The sequence below is a fragment of the Lytechinus variegatus genome, chromosome 11 (genome assembly GCF_018143015.1).
Source record: "Lytechinus variegatus isolate NC3 chromosome 11, Lvar_3.0, whole genome shotgun sequence".
NCBI lineage: Eukaryota > Metazoa > Echinodermata > Echinoidea > Temnopleuroida > Toxopneustidae > Lytechinus > Lytechinus variegatus.
Genome location: NC_054750.1, coordinates 1,848,342 through 1,872,384, shown reverse-complemented (window position 1 = coordinate 1,872,384; position 24,043 = coordinate 1,848,342). Strand labels below are relative to the sequence as shown.

Below are 24,043 nucleotides of genomic sequence, written 5' to 3'. Positions count from 1 at the left end.
ATGTATAGCCTTATACTTGTTTTATTTTTCTCTATTGATTCGAATCAACATTTTTTTCTGAGGTAAACTTGATCTTTACCATTGATATAGGGTAATATAAGTCTGGTAATCAAAATTAACACTGCTTTGTAAACACGGGAACACCACCCAAAGTAATTAAACTTTGTATCAGGTCCCAGTAAAACAACCAGTTACTACTTTGACTTCTTTGTATATTTCTTTTTTGCATCCATTATTTTACGAATGTCAATGAATGTGACAAAAGTCCAACTATGTTTTCAATCATTTTATCTCAATAGCTTTTGATCCCGCCATAGAGAAACTATGTATGTAATGGATCTGCATTAAGATTATTCTTTGAAAATAGTGATAATACTTCATTTTACACTAATACATGACAGCATGCCATTATACAGTGCGTATCAAAAAAAAGTTTACACTTAGAAAAAGCCCTGGCAATTAAGAAAAATACAACATATGGGTAATTTTTTCACATATAATTATGGGTTTAGGTCTCATTTATCCAATGAAGGTAAATTTTTTGACAGAATGTCACACTTGAGTGAGCACTGTCCATTTTTGTAAAGCTCGCAGAAATCTGTTTGCGCAGAAATGCTTGTTTTCACGCTGTGTCAAGGGGAAAGGGCGAAATCAAACTTACCCTGTGAAGCATTTTTCATAAATTTCCCTTGCACTTTTAGCCAATTGAAATAAAACGGATACATTCAAGCATTTTGTAACACTTTTGCCGCCCAAATTTGAAATTTCAACACTTAGTAAGCACAACATTTACCCTTTTTGTGCCAGCTGGATCTGAGGAAATAACTAAATCTGAACAAAAGTTTATATCAGACATCTCCAGCATTTTTTTCACTAAGTTTTTATCATTTAAAGTTGGTTTACTTTTCATTTTCATTTAATACTTGTTTCTCCACACTTTTCCCAAGCTTGGCAATGATTAACAAAATGAAAATCAAGCCTAAGCCATTTCATGTAAATCACAGCTCAGTGTAAAGCAAATATCGTCACGATTGACTCGGTGTGTGGGGGAGTGGGATGGGGCGCAATGCACTCTTCGAAGTGTTTGGGCAAGGAAACAAGTTTAAAAAGGTAAAAGATATCTTCATATCAATTTTACTTGCTAATTTCCACGTGTTCTTCATGATTAAGGTCTACTTTTATTCGCATAATTATTTCAAAGTTCTGCGCAAATCATTTTTCACCAACTTTTCAAAACTAAGTGGTGCTCACTCAAGCGGAAATATTTTTCGACAGTTATATCGTCATTTGCTTAAATGGATCTGTACCAATGCTAAAATGTGGAAAAATCGTCAGGATATTACAAATGTATAATTTGACAGGATTTTTTCTAAGTGTAAACTTTTTTTGATACGCACTGTATAATTAGTTTTTGGTCAACGACCCCTTTTTGATAATCAGGATTGTAATAACAATGTTAGACTTATTAAAGCCAATGTGGATGTTTTGAACTATTCACAAATACACCGTTTTCATTTTCATCAACTTAACGTTTAAGTTGAACCTTGTGCCATTCTTTTATGTTCTCATATTGGTGTCGATTTACTCTAATTATTCGATACTATTTAGTAAATCCTGATTTGTAGGAAATTTGTATTTTCCTATTCTCGATCTTTCTACTTTCAGAACCATGAAAGGAAGTTAGAGGACCTTAATAAATTCATGAATTTCATAAATTCAATTGGAATAAACTGTTTAGACGTTTATTTCACCACTGACGCCAGAAGCGGTCGCTGGAAGATAGCTGTTGGTGTCTTTTAGTTCTTTTCAGTTTCCTTTGACATTCCATGGCCAGAACTGGTCATATCGAAGTATTCATGTGCACTAAATCGTGTTTATTTTGTGCTTCTTCTTTTGCAGCAGTACATTTTCATCTAGGGAGCAGTCAGGTCGTGATGATTCCTATATCTTGTCGCTATCTGCGGGCATGGTTACTTTTGCCAGCTCAGCTCGAATCGGGAAATGTTGCGTTTCGCTAGTTTTACTTGGAAGAAGATATCCGTCAATATCTTCATCTTTTCCTACATCAATCTTTTTGTACACAGTGTTCATGACCATATACCCATGTGCTTTATTTTGACCGTTCAACTGACCATGACTTATTCGCTCACGTGCGTCTTCTTGCCTTCTTGTGCTGGTCATTGACGTTATGTGGTCTTGTGGTCCGTTATCTTTAGCGCTATTTTTAAAATGGATGTTATAAGCATAGCTATGTTCGTCCTTGTCCGCGGAAACAGTCTTGTTAGTGGTTCCCATTTCTGTATAATCGTGGCTGCCATGCTCTCTGTCTTTTTCTGTCAGGATCTGCTCATCGTGGTTATGAAACCGCTGGCCAGACGATCGCGTTGTACTTTGACGAAACGTCGTTAGAGGTCGCTCTGGAAGGTTTGGTGGTGCATTCAGACCCTGATAAGTAGATGGTGCCATTGTTTCCTTATTTATTCCTATGTCTTGAAGATCCAAGTAAATTTCATTTTCTGAAAAGCGCCGTGCCCTTTTGGTCCTGACCTTCCGTATACAATATGTTAGAATTACCACTACGAAGAAGCTCGGAAATGTGATACATAACCCGTAAACGAGTGCAATCTTATTTGCGGGATCTGTAATAGCGAAAAAATGGTCAAATGATTATAAAAAGAATTGCCTTTCATTTTTTTTACATTAACTCTACTCATCGCTTATGTCATGAAAACACCTGTAGGAAACAATATTTCTGTACCCAAAATGTTAACGTTTGAAAACTAAAAAAAAGGTATGATCTCTACAGAAATGCATGTACTATATATAATTCATAACGATTACCTGGTTGGATACATTCAACGCTTGCATCTTCGTTGTGGGCACAGTTGTGGATACCGATGCCGTCATGATCACAATGTTCAAGATCGATTTCACTTCCATTGCACTGCACTTCATCGAGAAAGATGGGCCCAGATCCTTTTCCAAAGTGAGCATCAAGAGGAGCTTCCAAAGCCCCAACAAATCCTAACATTCTGCAAACAACCTCCGCATCCTTGAGATCCCAAGAATCATCACACACAGTTCCCCAGGAGCCATCATGTAGAATTTCCACTCTGCCTTCAGCATCATTAGTTCCTCCAACTAGACGTACTATATAAGTAACATAGAAAACCAAAGTAAAAACGTATTTTAAGGATGTGGGAAGAAAAATAATCTTATCAGAGTTATGTTAAAGTAGAATATTCCCTTTCCCCGTTTATTACTCCCATTCAAAGTATATATGACAATGGTGCATGAATCTAGGATTCATCCAGTCCTGGTCATTACGTTGTCCACTTCTTGTTTGGTTTGTATTTGTACTTACTATGCAGTTGATACCACACCGTCATGGCCGTGTATGACACAGGGACAGATTATACCCGCATAATCCCCTTTACATGAACTAAACCCTACCTTCATATTAGGATTTCAATAACATTTACATGGTTGAGAGAGATGTACCTCCTGAGAAACAGATAGCACCCGAATCAATGGCGTAGTTGCAATTGTTGACCCATATGCCTGCGTGATTGCAATCTGCCAGACTGCTTTCTGTGCCGTCACACTGAACATCAGAAAGGAAAATGTCGCCTTCACTTCGGCCAAACTCCCCAGAAACGGGTGCTTCCAAAGCTTCATCAAAGCCCAGCATTCTGCATACAACTCTTGCATCGTTGAGGTCCCAGCTACTGCCACAAATGGTTCCCCAGGATCCGTCATACATAATCTCTACCCTCCCCTCCGACGCTTTTGATCCATTCCTGAGACGAACTGTGAATGGTTCTGTAAAATTTGAGGGGGAAACACTGAAATTAGGGATTGTGTATTGATACAAGCGGATTGTTTTTTTTCCAGAAAGAGCCATTAAATATAAATATTTCATCTGAACTATATCGAACATCCCTTTCGACCTTCCACTGGCGTTGCCAACTCATGGGAAGGATATTTTTTTACTTACGATTTTATTTTTTGTGGGTCTTCTAATTTTCAAGCACATGGTTAATAGTGTACAATTTTATAAACTTGACTCATACAAATGGATACAACGAAATCATAATGAAATTTCTGGATGACAACTCTTGATGGAATATGAATATGAGGGTAGAATCTAAAGGCCTCTTGTACCTCCTTTAAAACAAATAACTCCAGAATCTTCTTCGTGTTGACAATTTGAAACACCAATTCCTCGATGATAACAGTCTGCCAGGTTGTCATGTATACTCTCACAGGAAACATCATCAAGAACTATGTCTCCTGAGCCTTGGCCAAATGTTGCAGACCTGGTGCGGCTAATGCTCCATCAAACTTTAGCATTTTACACACGACTCTGGCATCTCTCAGATCTCACCCATTATCACAGATGGTTCCCCAGGAACCTTCATACATGACCTCTACTCGTCCTTCAAAGAGGGATAGAGGGCGCTTTCGAGGTGTTAAGACATCACTCTAGCATCCTCTCCATTACGGAATTAATATCTGGAAATATCGCGAATTTGGACGACCATCTGTTTGTAATCTTCAGCCTATGGAACTGTTTTTTTATCATTGATATTACCTATCTTGGTTTTAAGGATATTTTGGCTACGATTTTTCATATATTTCGGGGAGTTTAACTGTTTGGCGTATGTGACACTGAATGCGTATAGGATACACACGCACTATGTATGCACATAAAGCGACGCCACGCCCAGAAACACACATGCCCAAAGGACCCAAGCCCATTTTTCTACGTGTGGATGATATCAGGAATGACGATAAGAAACAGGTCACAGGTGAGGAAATATACGTTGCCTTAGCCAAAACGCTCAGTCTAGACAACATAGTGGGAATCCAGCAAATTCGCCGTTTATGGAGAATTTATTTGAACTCCCATGAAGACCGCGTCAATTTGATATCCAATGGACTGGTAATCCGCGGAGCAACCGTCGCAATCTACGATGTGAATCCTTTCACAAGGTCTAGGGACGAAAACCTCACCAGAGTGACCGTGAAAGATATCCCGCTGTCCGTCAGCGACGAAGTCATACGCAGTGAGATAGAAAACCGGAAATGCGAGATTCAAGGAGATATCTATCGCCAAAAACTGAGAGTGAACGGTCAACTTACAAACTGTCTAAACGGAGATCGGGTATTATATATTACCCCACCAACACAACCGTTGCCTAGGAAAATGTTATTCGGGACCAACTTTATGGGACGCGTGTATCATCTTGGACAACCCGAGCACTCCGGTGCAGCTGGCCCAGTCACATGCTCCAGATGCCTTGAATCGGGACACCATGTATCCAGATGTCACAATGATGTAAAATGTCAACTTTGTAAAAACACTGGTCATATGAAGAATGCCTGCCCACAAAACAACCGCACACCAGGTAATCACATAGCAACGCCTCGTGCTTCACCGCTACGACAACTCAAGGATAGCGATTCAACGCAGTCCATCGACTCTGCGAATCCAAGCAACAGGACGCGACAAACTCGTCTCGCGGACTTCATCAATAAGCTTGTTCAGCAACCGTCAGAGAGCAGAGATTCGGATACATCCGAGGCCATCGATCTTCGATCACCGATGAGGACGCGATCAGCTTCTTACAGCGCGGGAACCGCGTCGAGAAATCCACATGGAGCAACGTACGGGACGCGATCACAGGTGAAGGCTAGTGGAACAACGCCAAAACGTAGCGAAGACGAACAGCGAGCAAGGCAGCAAACATACGGAGAATATGACGACGAAACATGTACCGTCTACACGAATAGCGAGGACGATGAATCTACGTTGTCACCAGAGACCTCTCCATCGAAAGCTGCAGGGAAAAACAAAGAATCTAAGACCAAAAAAAGGAAAATGAAACCAGTAAAGAACAAGAAGAAGTGAGTTCGAAGAAATATGAATATGAAACATTTGGATCTTGATAATTAATATATGACAGAGTCTATTCACTTTGTATCGTTAAACGTACGTGGAATATGTGACACACTTAAAAGAAAGAAAGTATTTTTATGGTTAAAACGTCAAAAATGTGACATTGCATTTTTACAAGAGACTTTTTTGTCAAAAGACCTGGAAAATTTTATTTCAAATGAATGGAAAGGTTTAGGAATTTATGATCATGGAACGAAACACTCAAAAGGTGTAGCTATTTTAATCCGAAAGGATCTTGACATTAATATAATTGATATGTATGCCAAAGGTGATGGTAGGTCCATAGCATTAAGATTCATGAGTCATGATCTTGTTTATTTTTGCCTGAATGTATATGCTCCTGCTAAAAATGCACAGAAGGAGTTATTTTATGCGTCACTGTATAGTTGGGTGAACAGGTTAAAGAAACAGAATGATATTATGATTGCAGGAGGAGACTGGAATTGTGTGCAAAATAAAAAGCTGGATACAAGTGGAATGTCATATACATACTTACCTAAAAAATGGTTTGTTAAATTTCAAAACTGTAATAACTTAATAGATGTATGGAGAAAGAACTTCCCAGAGAGGAGACAATTTACTTGGAGGCAGTTATCACTCAATATATATTCACGGCTTGATTATTGGCTAGTCTCCAAGGCATTTGTTCCGTATGTGCATTCTCTTGATATTAAACCAGTATTAAAGTGTGATCATAATGCTGTTTCGATGAAACTTCAGGTGACAACAAAAAAGCGGGGAAAGGGTTTTTGGAAATTGAACAATTCCTTACTTGATGATGAAATGTATAAAAAAGGCATAAAAAATGTTATTAAAAAGATCAAAATGGAATATAGCAATTTTGATAATCAATTGAAGTGGGAGATGTGTAAAGTTAAAATAAAGGAGTTTAGCATTAAGTATGCTTCTGATGTGTCAAAGAAAAAGAGGGAACATATAACATACATTGAAAAAAGATATAATCAACTTTGTGAAAAACTATATAAAGATCGACGTAGCAAAGATGTAGACGAAATTAGTCGTTTAAAACGTGAGATCAATAAATGGTATAAATATCAATGCAAAGGTGCCTACGTTCACTCAAGAGCAAGGTGGCTAGAGTTTGGAGAGAAATCGTCTAAATATTTCTTCCAACTTGAAAAAGCAAAAGGCAAAAAGAAAGAAATAGACTGTATTGATATTAATGGAAAGATTATTAAGGAAGATGAGAAAATTTTGTCAAATATACATGAATTCTATACTAAACTGTATCAAAAAGATGATGTAAGAAATAATTTTAAAGAATATATAGGTAACTTAAAGTTATATGTTTTGAATGATGAAGAAGCAAATATATGTGAGGGAAAGCTTACAGAAAATGAATGTTGGCTTGCACTAAAGTCAATAAATCTGAATAAGTCACCTGGTAGTGACGGCTTAAGTGTTGAATTTTATAAATGTTTTGGGAGGACTTGAAACAGATGGTAGTTGCCAGCTTGAATCAGGGATATGACAAAACACAATTGTCCTCAACTCAAAGTCAAGCCATCCTTACTCTTTTGTATAAAAAGGGCAACAAAAATCTTCTAGATAATTGGCGGCCCATATCACTTCTTAGTATAGACTACAAATTAGCAGCTCGTGTTTTGACTGATAGATTGAAGAAAATTATTCATTGCATTGTATCTGAAGATCAGTTTGGTTTTATGAAAAATCGTTCTGCACCTGAATGCATTAGACTTGTACAGGACATAATTGATTTTTGTCAAAGTACTGAAACACCTGGTATCATTATGTCATTAGACTTTAAGAAAGCCTTTGACACCGTTAATCATAATTTCTTATTCACTTTACTAGAAGAACTTGGTTTTAAAAATTCGTTTATTAAATGGATTAAGACTTTGTATAATAACGCCAGTGGTAAAATAATGAATTATGGTTGGATATCTAAAAGGTTTTCGATTAACAGGGGTGTAAGGCAAGGATGTCCATTGTCTGCCCTTTTGTTTATTATTTTGGCCCAAGTTTTAGCAGCAAAAGTTAAACAGAATTCAGAAATTAGAGGTATTCAAGTACCTAACCCTGAATCAGATTGTTCAGATTTCATAGATATTAGCATAGTTCAGTTTGCAGATGATACTACAATTTTTGCAGATTCTGTCAACTCTGTTAAAGAAATAATGAGAGAAGTAGAAAATTTTGGTAAAAATGTCGGTCCCAAAATTAATTGGTCAAAATCTAAGTTCATGAGATTAAATATCAATGTCCAAAACACTGAGGATTTGGAATTTACAGAAAATGCTATAAAATGTCTCGGGATTTATGTTGGAAAATTTCATAGAGAAGTTGAAAACTTAAATTGGGAAGGTAAAGTGAAGAAAATGAAAAGTACTTTAGATTTATGGAAAATGCGAAAACTAACTTTGTATGGGAAGGTGACTGTCATAAAGCATTTAGTCACTTCTCAATTAGTATATACAGCAACAGCAGTCCCAGTACCATTGAAAATAATTAAATTGGTAAATAGATTAATATACTCTTTTTTATGGAATTCCAAAGCTGAAAAGGTCAAGCGAATGTATGCTGTAATTCTGAAATAGAAGGAGGCCTTAGAATGGTCAATTTAATTTACAAATGTTCTTCTCTTCGTTTATCATGGATTCAAAAATATATCTCAGGTGAAAAAACATCATGGAAAATTTTATTCAATTATTGGATCAGTAAAATTTCTGACATTCCTATGTGTTTGAGATTTAATTGCCAAAAAAAATGATATGATAAGAATATGCAAAAGAAAACAGTTACCAGTGTTTTACATTGACCTTTTTAGATCGTGGTCTGAAATAAAGTATATTCACATGTTTAATGTTTGCAATGTAAACCAAGAAATTATCTGGTATAATAGTAATATAAAACATGAGAAAGAAACGTTATTTTTTCAAAACTGGATCAAAGAGGGGATTTATACAGTGGGACAGATTATCGAAGATGGGAATTGGAAAGATTTTTCGTGTATTAGCAACTATTTTAACCGCAGACAATTGCTTACTTCTTTCGAAATGTCAAAACTCAAAAAGGCATTTCCACACTTCTGGTTAGAGAAATTACGTAATACAAGAACCCCACAACGGCTACAAAAAGAAGAACCCAATGTGATTGAGTTAGCAACAGGTGACTCAATAAATGTCGAGAAAATGTCAGCTAAACACTATTATAGTTTGTTAGTGGATAAATATAAAGAAGAACCCGTTTGTTTACATTTTTGGCAAGATCGTTTAGACTTGTCAAACGAATTTGATTGGAGTGAAGTATTTAAATTCAAATTTCAACAAATTAATGACAATAAATTAAAACAATTTAATTTTAAACTTTTTCACAAAATATTGCCCAGCACAGACAATTTATGCAAATGGGGAATTTTGAATGATAATTTATGTTGTACTTGCAATTGCAGAGAAACTATATGTCATTTTTTATTGACATGCAAAAAAGTGAGGTTATTTTGGAAAATAGTTTCGTGTCTTATTCGGAATATTTTTGGCCTTGATATTGACATTAATGAAAAAATTATTATTATAGGATATGATATAGGCAACCGAAAAACAAAACTTGTCAATTTCATCCTTAATTATGCCCAATATACTGTATATAAGAATTATGTCAAAGAATGTAATGATAAAAAGAAACATGTGTTACATGGAAACTATTTATTGAAAGATCTGAAAGCAGAAATAAGATTTCACCTAAGTTTAAAGTATAATCAGAAAAGATTTAATGAAACTGAGTTGCGGAAGATACGTTTTTACTTTGAGTGAATACACTACCAGTCGCGGTTTTTATGGTCCGCTGTTGGTTGGCCTGTTGGAGCCGGAGAACAATGGATTCAGTCCACTGAATCTATTGTTCTCTGGTTCTCGACGGGTGACAGCGGGCCGAGGAATTGTGACTGGTAGTGTAAGTAACATATTTTATTGTATTTTTTGTATTTCTTGTAAAATATTGTCGTGTGATATGTGAATTTTGTTAATGTAAAAACCTGTATCTTTTGATATCTTATGAATAATAAAGTACCTCAATTGAGGATAAATAGAAAAAAAATGTACTATATATAGTTCATAACGATTACCTGGTTGGATACATTCAACGCTGGCATCTTCGTTGTGGGCACAGTTGTGGACACCGATGCCGTCATGATCACAATGTTCAAGATCGATTTCAGTTCCATTGCACTGCACTTCATCGAGAAAGATGGCCCCAGATCCTTTACCAAAGTGAGCACCAACCGGAGCTTCCAAAGCCCCAACAAATCCTAACATTCTGCAAACGACCTCCGCGTCCTTGAGATCCCAAGAATCATCACACACAGTTCCCCAGGAGCCATCATGTAGAATTTCCACTCTGCCTTCAGCATCATTAGTTCCTCCAACTAGACGTACTATATAAGTAACATAGAAAACCAAAGTAAAAACGTATTTTAAGGATGTGGGAAGAAAAATAATCTTATCAGAGTTATGTTAAAGTAGAATATTCCCTTTCCCCGTTTATTACTCCCATTCAAAGTATATATGACAATGGTGCATGAATCTAGGATTCATCCAGTCCTGGTCATTACGTTGTCCACTTCTTGTTTGGTTTGTATTTGTACTTACTATGCAGTTGATACCACACCGTCATGGCCGTGTATGACACAGGGACAGATTATACCCGCATAATCCCCTTTACATGAACTAAACCCTACCTTCATATTAGGATTTCAATAACATTTACATGGTTGAGAGAGATGTACCTCCTGAGAAACAGATAGCACCCGAATCAATGGCGTAGTTGCAATTGTTGACCCATATGCCTGCGTGATTGCAATCTGCCAGACTGCTTTCTGTGCCGTCACACTGAACATCAGAAAGGAAAATGTCGCCTTCACTTCGGCCAAACTCCCCAGAAACGGGTGCTTCTGAAGCTTCATCAAAGCCCAGCATTCTGCATACAACTCTTGCATCGTTGAGGTCCCAGCTACTACCACAAATGGTTCCCCAGGAACCGTTATACATAATCTCTACCCTCCCCTCCGACGCGTTTGATCCATTCCTGAGACGAACTGTGAATGGTTCTGTAAAATTTGAGGGGGAAACACTGAAATTAGGCATTGTGTATTGATACAAGCGGATTGTTTTTTTTCCAGAAAGAGCCATTAAATATAAATATTTCATCTGAACTATATCGAACATCCCTTTCGACCTTCCACTGGTGTTGCCAACTCATGGGAAGGATATTTTTTTACTTACGATTTTATTTTTGTGGGTCTTCTAATTTTCAAGCACATGGTTAATAGTGTACAATTTTATAAACTTGACTCATACAAATGGATACAACGAAATCATAATGAAATTTCTGGATGACAACTCTTGATGGAATATGAATATGATGGTAGAATCTAAAGGCCTCTTGTACCTCCTTTAAAACAAATAACTCCAGAATCTTCTTCGTGTTGACAATTTGAAACACCAATTCCTCGATGATAACAGTCTGCCAGGTTGTCATGTGTACTCTCACAGGAAACATCATCAAGAACTATGTCTCCTGAGCCTTGGCCAAATGTTGCAGAGCCTGGTGCAGCTAATGCTCCATCAAACTTTAGCATTTTACACACGACTCTGGCATCTCTCAGATCCCACCCATTATCACAGATGGTTCCCCAGGAACCTTCATACATGACCTCTACTCGTCCTTCAAAGTCGTTAGAACCATTTACCAGCTGAACTAGAAATGGCGCTGCAAGTGTAAGAAAAATAAATGTATATGTTATCAGTTCTGGACTTTGATAGCAGGTGTTAGTCAATGTCTGAAGAGCATAGAATCATGAGTTTGCCCCCCTTTCTCGGTGTAAGTACACTGATTTTAATATTTTGCTTTGGAGTAACATACATGACTTACTAACTATGTATTGCGGATGTCACCATTTTGTCAACAATCCATGTCCTGAATGTTTCTGAATAGTATTTTGTATTATCATACCTCCTCTAAAGCAGACAGCACCAGCATCTCTGCCATGGTTGCACTTGTTTACCCCAAGTCCTCGATGGAAGCAGTCAGCAAGGGTATCCTCCGTCCCTTTGCAGTCAACGTCATCAAAGAAGATTTGTCCACCTCCAGCCCCAAAGGTAGCACTACCAGGTGCGGCTAAAGCCCCATCAAATCCAAGTATGTTACAAACGACTCTTGCATCTCGGAGATCCCAATTATCATCACATATAGTTCCCCACGATGTCTTATACGAAACTTCAACTCTGCCTTCTGAGCCTGTTCCATTTGTAAGGCGAATTTGGAATGGTTCTGTTGTGTTTAATGAATTGTTAGGTTGATAAGATGTAAAGGAATAGACAAGCGCACTAGGAGATAAATGTCAGCAAAGTAACTTACAAAAGAATCAGATCCCTGGGAACGTTTTTATCTCACCTGCATAGCAGAGTGAGACTATAGCTTCAACACCAAATCTTAACCGAAGATTAAGTTTTTGAAATGACATCATAACTTAGAAAATATATAGACCTTTTTCATGAAACTTGGACAGGTTAATCAAGTATTACTGAATATCCTGTCTGAGTTTCAGGTCACATGACCAAAGTCAATAGTCTTTTAAAGTCATTGAACCTTGTCCATTTTGGAGGTAATTATCAAATTGCTGTCATAACTATCAAAGCTTGTAGATATCGATTATGAAATGTGGATATAGAGGTAACCAAGTATCACTGACAAGTCTTAGGTCTTATGATTAAGGTCAAAGATTATTTATTGTCAATGAACGTAGTATTGTATTATTATATGTATGGTGTTTTGTGTGAATAATTTCTTTTTATAGTAGTTTTCAAAGTCAGCACTGCTGCTATATTGAATCGCGTGATGCAGATGAGACTGCCAGAGGCCCTCCATTTGTTTAAACCGAGGATGTGGATGTAAATCTGACAAACAAAACAGTTTTACCAAAATATGACGGTAGTTTTGTCCATACAAATATGACAAGCAAAACAAAAAAGGGTTTCACTACAAAATGTGTTTTATTTTGGTTTCATTTATTCTTATTGCCACATCTACCATAATTCCAGGGGGTGCTGGCTATAGAAAATAACGCGCGCAGCACCATGATAAATATTGAACTCCTAACAAGGTAGCAACAGCTTCCATTTTTTAACGTATTTTGTCTGACTGGGCAGGAGTTTAAACTCCAAAACTTTCGGTTGTAAGACGGACGCTTTACCAACTGAGCCAATACAGCGGTTAACATAACACACGGGATAATAATTTATATAGAAATTATTTGAACAGAATGAAAACCTTACAGCTTTATTTTCCAAAGGAGGTACGTTTTAGATAACATTTGAAACGAAGAAAAAGTGGAATAACATTGTAGTCTTTCAAAGGAAATATTTTATGTGAGCCTTTCGCAAACGAATCATTTTAATTGAATGAAAAATGTATTCAGAAGCTTAAATCGTCAACGAAATCGACCAAAAACTTACCTCCAGAATAACAAATGACTCCTGCATCTCTTGAATGACTACATGAGTAACGTTCAATCCCTGGATGAGCACAGTCTGCCAGGTTGTCTTCAGATCCTTCACAGCTAACATACTTTAGGAGAACGCGACCGGGACCTTGACCAAACCTCGCAGATCCTGGTGCTTCCAAGGCTCCATCAAATCCCAGCATCCTGCAAACCACCCTGGTGTCTCTCAGATCCCACCAGTCATCACAGATAGTACCCCAGGATCCGTCATGCATGACCTCTACTCTGCCTTCAGCTTCGTTTGATCCACCGGCAAGGCGAACTTCGAATGGGTTTGGGTTTGCTGCGCGAGAAAATATGAAACTGCATGTATTAAGAATAAGCCCACATTTTCTGATTGTAATTTATATTACTCCGAAGCACATGTATAAAAGGACATTAGATCACTCATACAAAACGTAGAATTTATTTTTGGAATTAAAACTTGTGACTAACGCCTAATTACATGAATTATGAGGGCGAATTCCTTAGAAAAGTGTTGCATTAGTCATACTTGACTGCTGGTATATCGTAAGTACGTGTAGAATGGTTTTGGAATCAGATTAGCCTGTGAATAAAAAGCTATAATCAAAATAGATATCTTACCGGCAAGGTGGATAAAATGATAATAACTTAATTGAATAAAATGAATGAAGGAAATTGTGCTACAAAACAGAGCATTGAAATAGAGATCCAATCAAACGCACATACCAAAAACAAACGCTAATGTGTATATGTCCATGGTGGTAAATATTTCAGAGAGGGAAATAAAAAAAAAATGGGGAAAAAAGAAAATCCATATTTCATTGCTCGAAATAGAGATTTGAGAAGAGAAATATTCAGAAAGTTAATTTTGCCGAATTGATCGTTGACCCGGGAGCCGTGTGCAGCGCAAGATCGACGGGGCTCTATCACTTAAATGTTGAACTCCTGACAAGGTAGCAGCAACTCCCATCTGCAGATTTACGTATTTTTGTCTGACGGGGCCGGGGTTTGAACTCTCGGTTGTAAGACGGACGCTCTACCAACTGAGCCAATACATCGATTAGGATTATTATCCACGGGATAATAATTAAGATAGATATTGAAAAATGAAACGTGGAAAGAGTTGAACAACATTGCCGCTGCCGTCTTTCATGTCAAAATGTTTTATTTCTGAAAACGAATAATTTTAATGCAATTAAAAATGTATTCTGAAGCTTAAATCGTTAACGAAATCTGCTGTTAACCTCGATTTTATGCACTTTTTCATCAAACCAAATGATTTTTTTCATGAAATTTGCAGCCTCCGATTTATTTTGACATTAACGTTCATGCTTTTATTAGTAATGGAATCGCCTGAATGCTACATACATATTATTGACATTTTCAATCTTTTTGATATAGCGCAACCTGATTTTTAGAAAGTATTCTGAGGGGATATCACTTATCAAATTCATTTTTTTAATGTTCGATATCGGAATACATTTTTCATATCCAGCAGTTGTAGTAAAACTATTTTTAACAGGATAGAATTGAACATGTTACTTAATTACTACTATTATTTACAATTGTATTTGTATTGCAAAGACTTTTCCTTCATGTTGGTTGGAAAATAATTAAGATATAAATTAAATGAACATATTGAAAAAAAGGAAACCTGCAAAGGGTAGAACAACATTGCAGTCTTTCATGTGAAATATTTTATGTGTGCCTATCCGAATCATTTTAATAAAACTGAAATTGAATTCAGAGGATTAAATCGTTCACGAAATCGACCACTAACCTACCTTCAGAATAACAAATGGCTCCTGCATCTCTTGAATGACTACATGAGTAACGACCGAACCCTGCGTGAGCACAGTCTGCTAGGTTGTCTTCTGTTCCGTCACACCCAACGCCATAAAGAAGAGAACGGCCAGATCCCTGACCGAACCGAGCAGATCGCGGAGCTTCCAAGGCACCATCGAACCCCAGCATCCTACAAACCACCCTGGCGTCTCTGAGATCCCAATAATTATCGCAGATAGTACCCCAGGATCCGTCATGTAATACCTCTACTCTCCCTTCAGCATCGTTTAATCCTCCAGCAAGGCGAACTTGTAATGGGTCAGGATTTACTGGGCGAAAACACGAAATATACTGGTTGTATTGAACGAAAAAACAGCCCATGTTTGCTGATTTTATTGTTTTTTTAGTATTATTAGGGCAAGCAAGCTAGTAATTCAATCAAATTAAAACACAATATAATATACTTAGATTAGATTTATTCTTTTCCGTTCAACAAAATAAACAAAATACAATCAAATTGACTAAATAAAACACTTTAATGGAATTTAATGAAGAAAATATTGAAGATAAATTAAACAGGAACTAAATTAAGGTGCATTTATTTTGGCTATTAAAAGTATATGGAACAAAACAGAGGGATTTGCACAACAAAAAAGACCCCCCAAAAAAAGCTTTTAAGAAAGGGAAGCCCCTATAACTAAATTTCAATACCTGATTAACAAAACTATATACAATAATAGAGACGTACTGAAGACGAGGTTAAAGAAGCAATCTACAAAATATCAAATTAAAGCGAAAAAGCAACCATAAAACTATAATATTTAGAGAAAGTAAATTGAATAATAATTACAAAAATAACTGCAACAATATTACTAATAATTTTAAGAAGTATAAAACAATAGTAATTATGACATGATAGTAAGGAGAAAAGGTAGGCAAATGAAGGGGAAGGGAGGGGAGGGTGGTGCAAATAAAACTGAAAGTGAAGAAGGATACTTGCAGCCGGAGCGGCGATTCTGGGGACCGGGGGCACAGTGCCCCCTCCCACTTTTAGAAGCCATTAAAAGTGCCCTTTTTATAGAATAAAAATGCCCCCCTTGCGAACGTATAATGTGCCCCTTTCACCATGTTCACCTGCCGGCTGCGGAAAACGCCACAGTGCCCCTTAGGGTGAACGCCGTAGCCCGTAGCGGACAATTGAGGGGAGCGCCCGAGGTAGTGCCTGCGGCTATCCTAAGGTTTTCGGCTGTGCATTCATAGTCGAAAGAAGAGGTCTTATTTGGTACATTCGTTCAAGACTGCATGTGATTTTTATGTCATATCATGGAGCTATTAACCATACGTTTTCGAAGCCGTTTTCTCATCATTTCTCGTAGATAAAATCTGTTATTAAAATTACAAAGTTTGGGGTTGATAACTGGGATTTTTGGCCTTTTCACCGGATGACGTATTGTGTTCGATTACACACTGGCACCAGCGTAAAGGGTTCTTTCCTATCAATATTCTTCCCGCAGTGTCCGTTATTCATTCACTGACATAGTTAATCGTGATCGTAGATATGAAACTTTATTTTAAATATGTCCGTAGAATACAATAATTTGTTATTGTTTCATGGTAATATGGATACTGTATAGTTCTGCAGTACTTAGTTATGAAACTTGTTTTACTCAGTAATGCTCACGCGTGATGATTAAAGGGATTTTCGACTATATAGAGGTGAACCCTATGTCCGACAAATCTATCAATATAAATTCGCAGTTCGTAAATATGATAGTTTAATCTTTACTTCGACGTCATTTTTATATTCGTGTTACTATCATCATGTAGGAGTATCAGGGATATTAATATTCGTTTTAAACCCATCTTTAATTTTGTATAAAATTGCGCGTAATGTATGCGTTGTTCTCATCATGAAGCTGGAACCCCTCTTCATTTTTTCTCATCCTCCTCTTCCTTCTTCCCCTTTATCATTTTCATCTCTTCCCAATTCGAATATCTACCAATGTAACTTAAAAACCGCAATAGAGAACAGGTACTGTAATGAGATGTTTTAGCAAAAAGACAAATCTGTTCCATCTGTTACATTAAGATAAATCTAGACTTTTTACAGGGTGAGGGTTTTAGAGACCCGATTTGACCCGAAATGAAAAGAATATCCTCATTTATTGTTGTTAACGCATCAATAAATTACCCCCCCCCCATTGCTATGAGCATCCTGTCATAAATTGGGAAGCGGATGTGAACAAAGGAGAGGAGTCGGTGTGGGCTGGTCTTCGCTTTTTTGCACGTCTACTTTGATCTTGGTTATACTAATATTCCTTTCAACATACCTTTCATTCTATTCATTAGGGTTTGAAATGTTTTTATCAAACATGTCAACGAATTGACGATCCCAATATTGACCGCACGTTTGTTTTAACATAATGATAATTCGCAAATGCCCTTGATATTCATAATTCTGTTTTATTTCAAGTTTGTCATTAATGTTTCTTTATTGATATGAAATGTTTTCAATTGGTGGTGTGTGGACCTCTGTTAATGACTTGTTAATTTTGATTGATAAAAAATCAAGTCTGCTTGTTAATGTCTTAATCTGTTTTATTTTTTCTATGCCTTTCTTTCTTCTATGCTAATTCCACCCTTTGCACCCCGTTAAAACTCAAGGAAGAATATTTCAAATATTTTCTAGTTCTTACACTGTTCATAGGGAGAATTAAAAAAAAATATCCCAAAAGATAGAGAATTGATCTCCATTACATTAAATAAAAAATTTGTCATATTTTTTATATCAGTTTGTATGATACATGTATGTCTCCCATGTAAGGCGTAAGGAAAAAAGTTTACCTAATGCATTAAATTAGATTAATTAATTAGATTCATTGCGGTAAACGACAAATAATAAGTTCGATGTTCCAGCCAAAATCAAATACGGGACAATCGACAAAGCACTAGGTACCATCGGATCGACCGAGATAGGCCCAAAAATCAACAAAAAAGGCTACACAATGTTAGACTTGTTAACAAAATATGTTAAGAAAGGGGAAGGGAGGGTGAGCAAGAAAGAAAAGAGAAAGAAATGAGGAAACAAGAAATGAATTGGGAGGAAAGAAAAAAACTAAGGAAAACTAAAAGGAGCAAAAGTTTGAATAAAAGGATGAAAGAAAGAATAAAAGATAGATAACGGTTTTCCGTCATTACTTGAAATGAATAAAGAAAGAAAGAATTAAACTAAGGGAAGGGAAGATGAATAAATGTGTGAAAGAAAAAAAACACAAGGAGAGATACGAGAAAAGTAAGAAAAATGGGGGAAAAGAGAAAGAAGGAAAGAAAGAAAAATATTTCCTTAATTATTTGAAAGAAATAAAGACAAAAGAAAAAGAGGAAGGAAGAAAGGGAAAGAAGGAATAAGGAAAAACAGAAATTAAACAATGAAATAAAGGATGAAAGAAAGGAAAAAAATAACATATAAAATAAAAAAAATCTACAATAGATTCAGATCACGCTAGTTTAAAAACATAATGGTCTATCACAAGATAACCAAGGTACAAGCACATGTAAACATAATGCAAGGGTATCCTTGGAAAAGTACAGGCACGGCCAATATTATAGAGCACGCGGGAAAACTGCAGGCGCAGCTAAACACCCTAGTCCTCGCCCCTTGAATACCCTCGGTTAGACGTGAAAGCACCCTATAGTGTTAGCATGCTCGGGCGTGACGTTTCCTGCGGCCGGCACTGTAGGTGCCCTTTCTTGTATCAGTTACCCTTTTTACCTAAGAAAAGTGCCCCTCACACATGTGCTCTGTGCTCCTTTTAACTTAGGACGGGTTTATGTGTTAACAAGTGCCCCGTTTGAAACAAGAAAACAATATTCATATGTATTTGATCATGTGTTGGCTGACATGGCTGATTGGCTGGTTTGCGTTTGTAGATATTAATGTTTGGGGATTCTTTAAAGTCGTTGGGTGGCGAATTCCAATACACCAGTCTAAAAAACAAGAGTTTTTTGCTAATATATCATGCGTGTCAGGTGTCGGTGATAACAGTTTCGTTTTGTCGTTGTTTATGGAGGAGTTTTACAGAATATATTCAACAAATGTGGGGACATGATCTTTACTTAGCTTATACACCAACTGTACGAGTTGTAAAATGTATGAATAATTCACTTTAAAAATATTATTATTGAAAAATCGGATATCTGTGTGCGATCTGAATTGAGTTTGAAAACAATATCCTAAGGGAATTATTCTGCAACAGTAGTATCCTTTGCAATTGAGTTTGGATTGGACAACTTCATGCCAAAATACCATAATTAATGTATGGTAGTTTAAAGGTATGATATAGAGCGTGGGGTTGGAAAAATATGAGTTGTTGATAATTCCAATGTTCGATGTGTGGTTTCCACGATAGTTTATTATCAATAATATCACCCAAGAATTGGGTCTCAGAAACATTCTCAAGAACAGTGTTATTAAAAATGAGATTGTCTGGTAAGATGTGTATTTTGATACTAAAAAGCATAAATTTGGTATTTTACTGTTTAAGTGATAGTCCTTGATCCAGTCAATCACATGTTACATGTATGTTCTGAGTTTACAATACTAACAAGTTGGTTTCTTTGTAAATAAGAAAACGAATATGCTGGAGTCGTCAGCAAAAGTACGAATGTTAGTAAATTTGAACTTGTTTAATGTCATTAAAGTAAGTGACAAAAAGTAGAAGGCCAAGTAAGCTACCCTGAGGTACTCCACATGTAATGGGGAAGAATATAAGAAATAGCATTGCTAACTAATAGAAATTGAGACCTGTATGCGTGGAGCTCCTGAACTACTCTAAGGCATTTCGCCTAATATCATACAAATAACGTTTATGAAAAAGCATTTTGTGGTAATGGTGTCGAAGTCCATGGGAAGGTCCAGAAAAATCAAACACGGTGATCCTAGGGGCCGGGGGCACAGTGCCCCCACCTTTTGAAGCGCTGAAAAGGTGTCATTTATACGCAAGAAAAATGTTCCCCCCCCACGAACGTGTTATGTACCCCTTTCACCTCAGAAGGACCCGTTTTATGTGTTAACAGAAGTCTTTTTAGAACAAGTAAAACAACTTTTTTTATATCTTGCTACATTCTGTAAAGAGATATGACTGGGTATTTCCATAATTTTAAGTACCCTTCCTGTCATCAAAAATGTAAAAATATTACATGTAAATGTGTGCACCAATAAGGATCGACGATAGTTAAGATACTTTTCTTGAGTAGGAAGTTAGGAATACCCTCGAAACCATGGCTCTTTTTGTAGATCGATTTCAATATTGATAATTTATCGTGTTTTTGTAGGATTATAGAATATAGAGTTAGGGTTTGGGGTTCAAAGAAAGTTGCTGAAACATTTCTGAATTAGAGGGAATGTGCTTGCCAGATTGTTGCTAATATATGGAATATCTGAACCAATCTCTTCCGCAATTTAGTTGTTGTCATCGGTGATTGTATTATTTTTTATTATTTTATTTGTTTGCATAGAAATTTCATTCTTTTTACTAGATTTACAATAAAAACGAAAAGCGTGAGAAAAAGTCTTCGTATTCTAATGTACTTATTCACTTCATTTTGCTTTTGATTATACATCATTCATGAAAGTCATATGTGTTTTGTAAGCAGTTGGACCACCCATATTTTTATAACATTTCTCAGTACAAGGGTAGAAACTGATAAACTGTTTTAGAAAATAGTGCAATTTAAATGCTCTAATACTATAGGCCTATATTTTTTTGATCAATGATATCAGGAAAGTTCAGAAAACTGAATCAAAGCATGTATGCTAAAACATCTTAATTCGAGTGCAACATATTTAAAATCGGTATTCCTTTTTGAATACCGATTCGGCTAGAATCCCAATTGAATTTGTTGGCACTAAAGCGCTGAGGGATAGACATCTAAAGAGACATCGCAAGAGAGAAAGAGAGAGAGAGATAGAGAGAGAAAAGGTAAACATCATACTTCCTGAGTAGCATACAGCTCCTGCATCCCTCGAATGGGTACATAAGTTAGTGTAACGTCCAATCCCTGGATGAGCACAGTCTGCTAGGTTGTCTTCAGTTCCTTCACAGTTGACATTCCTTAGAAGAATGCGACCAGAGCCCCGACCAAACCTAGCAGTTCTCGGTGCTTTCAAGGCTCCATCGTACCCCAGCATTCTACAAACCACCCTGGCGTCGCTGAGATCCCACCAGACATCACAGATAGTACCCCACGATCCGTCATGTAATACCTCTACTCTGCCTTCAGCATCGTTTGCTCCATCAATCAGACGGACTTGAAATGGATTCGGGTGCCCTTCAGTAAATAAAAATCAAATCAAATCTCATTTCTTTATTTCACACCATTTTGTAAAAAAGACACACACTTTATTACCTACCGAAAGTGAAAACTTATCGTTATAACCTTTATATGCATAAGAATTCCTGATTGTGATCATGGTATTGGAATTATTATATTGGTAAAGGTATGCAAAACCATTTTCGTCTTTTTTCCGATTTCCATTTTATGCAAAGTACGAGTACATATTCTTTATATTTTTTATTCATTTTTTCTCTGGTGGGAGATATTGTAGTGCATGGATGTAATATATTTCATGGATAGGCATTTTGAAGGCATTTGCCTTCATAAGAGATTTTTTCCTATCAATTTGGCCGAAACGTTGAATCATAACAAATTTAGAACCTTTGTGAGGCACGGTTCTGAACTATTTGTGTATCTTTTGCATGGGATGGTCTTCCCTCCTATTCATTATATTTGCTAAGTAAGCGTAGCCCAACAATGAGTGCCTGAAAGATAACAATGCATGAAAACCAACTTGAATCGTTCAAATAAACATAGGATCTAATATTTGTAGGTATTTTTTGTTAGATATCAGATTTTGTTCTTTTTTTTAGCGGGAAATTACCTCCTGAGTAGCAAACGACACCTGCATTTCTTTCATGACCGCAATAATACCAATCTCCAACCGTGATCGAAATAAAATAATGATGTATATTTTTTTAATAGGCCTACACGGAATTTCTTGTGAAGGCCTGTGATTTTTACAATGAATTATAGTCCATGAAATGAATAAAATAAGCTTGTCATAAGTCCATGAAATAAATATAATTTGTTACATATTCATATTATTTATAACGTTACAACTTGTAGATGATTTTAAGATTTCTGAATCGCAACTGTTTTTTTTTCTCCATTGTGATCATGGTGATACATGTAGTATGCAACGTACACAATCTTTGATCTTAAGATCATATTGCCATACCTCCTGAAAAACATATGGCATTTGCATCCCATTCATGTCCACAAAAGGAATCGACCCAGATGTCAGGACAGGCTCTCCTCTGTTCCAAGGCAGTTGACAGCGAGAATATCAGATATCATGCTGACCATAGCTAGTAGATCGAAGCGCATCCAGGGCCCCATTGAAGCCGAGCATTCTGCAGAATACCCTTGCTTCGAGTAGATTCCAATGGTAAAAACCACAAACGGTAACCCATGAGCCATCGTACAAGACCTCCACCCTTCCTTCAGCTCATCAGCGATGTTTCATTCAATTACCCGATTGATCAGATTATTTTTACAGATGGGTTGAAGGTTATTTATTGATTACCGCGGAAAAAATATTACGCCCAAAAAACATTCTCTCAAACGCTGTCCAGGAAATTTTCTGCGGTTTTGAAGAAGCGAGCTATTTAAAAAATAGGGGAAAATAACATTACAATAAATGTGTGATATAACGTACCCTATAATACCAGTTTATCTGTAATTCTACACAATATAATTGTCAATAAGATTACAGCTGTTCTCCAGACTTTGCTGCTGGAACTTTCTTTTTTTAGGATAAATATTCTGAAGGTGAAGCTTATATGTATTTAGTTTCCCAATAATTCGCTATGTTATGCAAAGATAATTTGTTTTAAGAATCTCTTGTCCCCATTTTATTTTTTTAAATAAAATATGGATACTGCCAACACGATGAAATTGCGCGAAAGATTTACTTCCTTTATACTCACGTATCTCGCTGAATGAAGTTCGGCGGAGAAAAAGTAGCTACCTGTCCTGTTCGCACGTTAGTCTGTTACAAAAATTATTTTTGTTAAATTACAAAAAGGCTTTTGCTAAACTCGCTATCATATGATCCTTGATTAATACCACATGTGGGCGTTTATAAAGATGATGGGGGGGGGGGAGGTCATCTAGGGATCAAAATGTCAAAAGATATGGGCTTATGTCAATCTTTTTGTAAAGTTTTTGTTCAACTTTCTCTCAATTCTCTATTTCTGCATCTATATATGTACATGCACACATACCTTAAGCCAAACATACACTGCTCTGTTTCTCACTCCCCCGATCTTTCCCTCTCTCTCTTGCACACACACACACACACACACACACACACTAAAACAAGGGTACGCATAGTTGCCAAGAAAATGTAGCATTTACATTTCTCTGCATGTAGGAAAAATAACACTGCTGCTTAATTCCTCCCTCTATGGTATAAGTGCAGTGCTCGGGGATCGGGTCCTGGACTTTCATGTGTCTAATCAGGAGCCCTAGACTACTAGGCTACAGCCGGCATATCAGCCGGATAGGCCTAGATACAGGACACACTTTTTCATTTTTCACGCACGAATTCCCATGCATATACACCCTCATTTGTTCTCCCACAAACCCCATATCTTACGCTCTCTACACACTCACATATACACGCACAAATTCTCACCCTCACACACAAATCCTGTGTCCACACATAGGCA

General features: G+C 36.8%; 2 protein-coding genes across 2 annotated transcripts; both read right to left on the bottom strand.

The window, feature by feature from the left end:
• Positions 1 to 1,941: 1,941 nt before the first annotated feature.
• LOC121424148 (deleted in malignant brain tumors 1 protein-like) lies at positions 1,942 to 12,227 on the bottom strand. Its single transcript, XM_041619759.1, has 6 exons — positions 11,381 to 12,227; positions 10,708 to 11,048; positions 10,068 to 10,386; positions 3,502 to 3,822; positions 2,842 to 3,150; positions 1,942 to 2,639 (listed from the first exon to the last, which is right to left on the bottom strand). The coding sequence occupies exons 1-6, from the start codon at positions 11,649 to 11,651 to the stop codon at positions 1,942 to 1,944; spliced, it is 2,259 nt and encodes a 752-aa protein (XP_041475693.1). The 5' UTR covers positions 11,652 to 12,227.
• On the bottom strand, positions 11,892 to 22,790 carry LOC121424145 (deleted in malignant brain tumors 1 protein-like). The gene is made up of 5 exons (XM_041619744.1): positions 22,622 to 22,790; positions 21,246 to 21,581; positions 15,251 to 15,580; positions 13,456 to 13,785; positions 11,892 to 12,238 (listed from the first exon to the last, which is right to left on the bottom strand). The coding sequence occupies exons 1-5, from the start codon at positions 22,788 to 22,790 to the stop codon at positions 11,892 to 11,894; spliced, it is 1,512 nt and encodes a 503-aa protein (XP_041475678.1).
• Between the last annotated feature and the right edge of the window lie 1,253 nt (positions 22,791 to 24,043).

Bases quoted from the DNA above. Each gene is read 5' to 3' on its own strand.
- LOC121424148 (XM_041619759.1), bottom strand. From the start codon at position 11,651: ATGTATGAAGGTTCCTGGGGAACCATCTGTGATAATGGGTGGGATCTG. The intron at 11,049-11,380 runs GCCTTTAGATTC...CAAATTTTACAG, and splicing joins TTTTAAAGGAGGTACAAGAG to AACCATTCACAGTTCGTCTC. The intron at 3,151-3,501 runs GTACATCTCTCT...TTACTTATATAG, and splicing joins TGCTATCTGTTTCTCAGGAG to TACGTCTAGTTGGAGGAACT.
- LOC121424145 (XM_041619744.1), bottom strand. From the start codon at position 22,790: ATGGCTCATGGGTTACCGTTTGTGGTTTTTACCATTGGAATCTACTCG. The intron at 21,582-22,621 runs GCCTGTCCTGAC...TATTTACTGAAG, and splicing joins CTGCCTTGGAACAGAGGAGA to GGCACCCGAATCCATTTCAA. The intron at 15,581-21,245 runs GTATGATGTTTA...GTTTTCGCCCAG, and splicing joins AGCTGTATGCTACTCAGGAA to TAAATCCTGACCCATTACAA.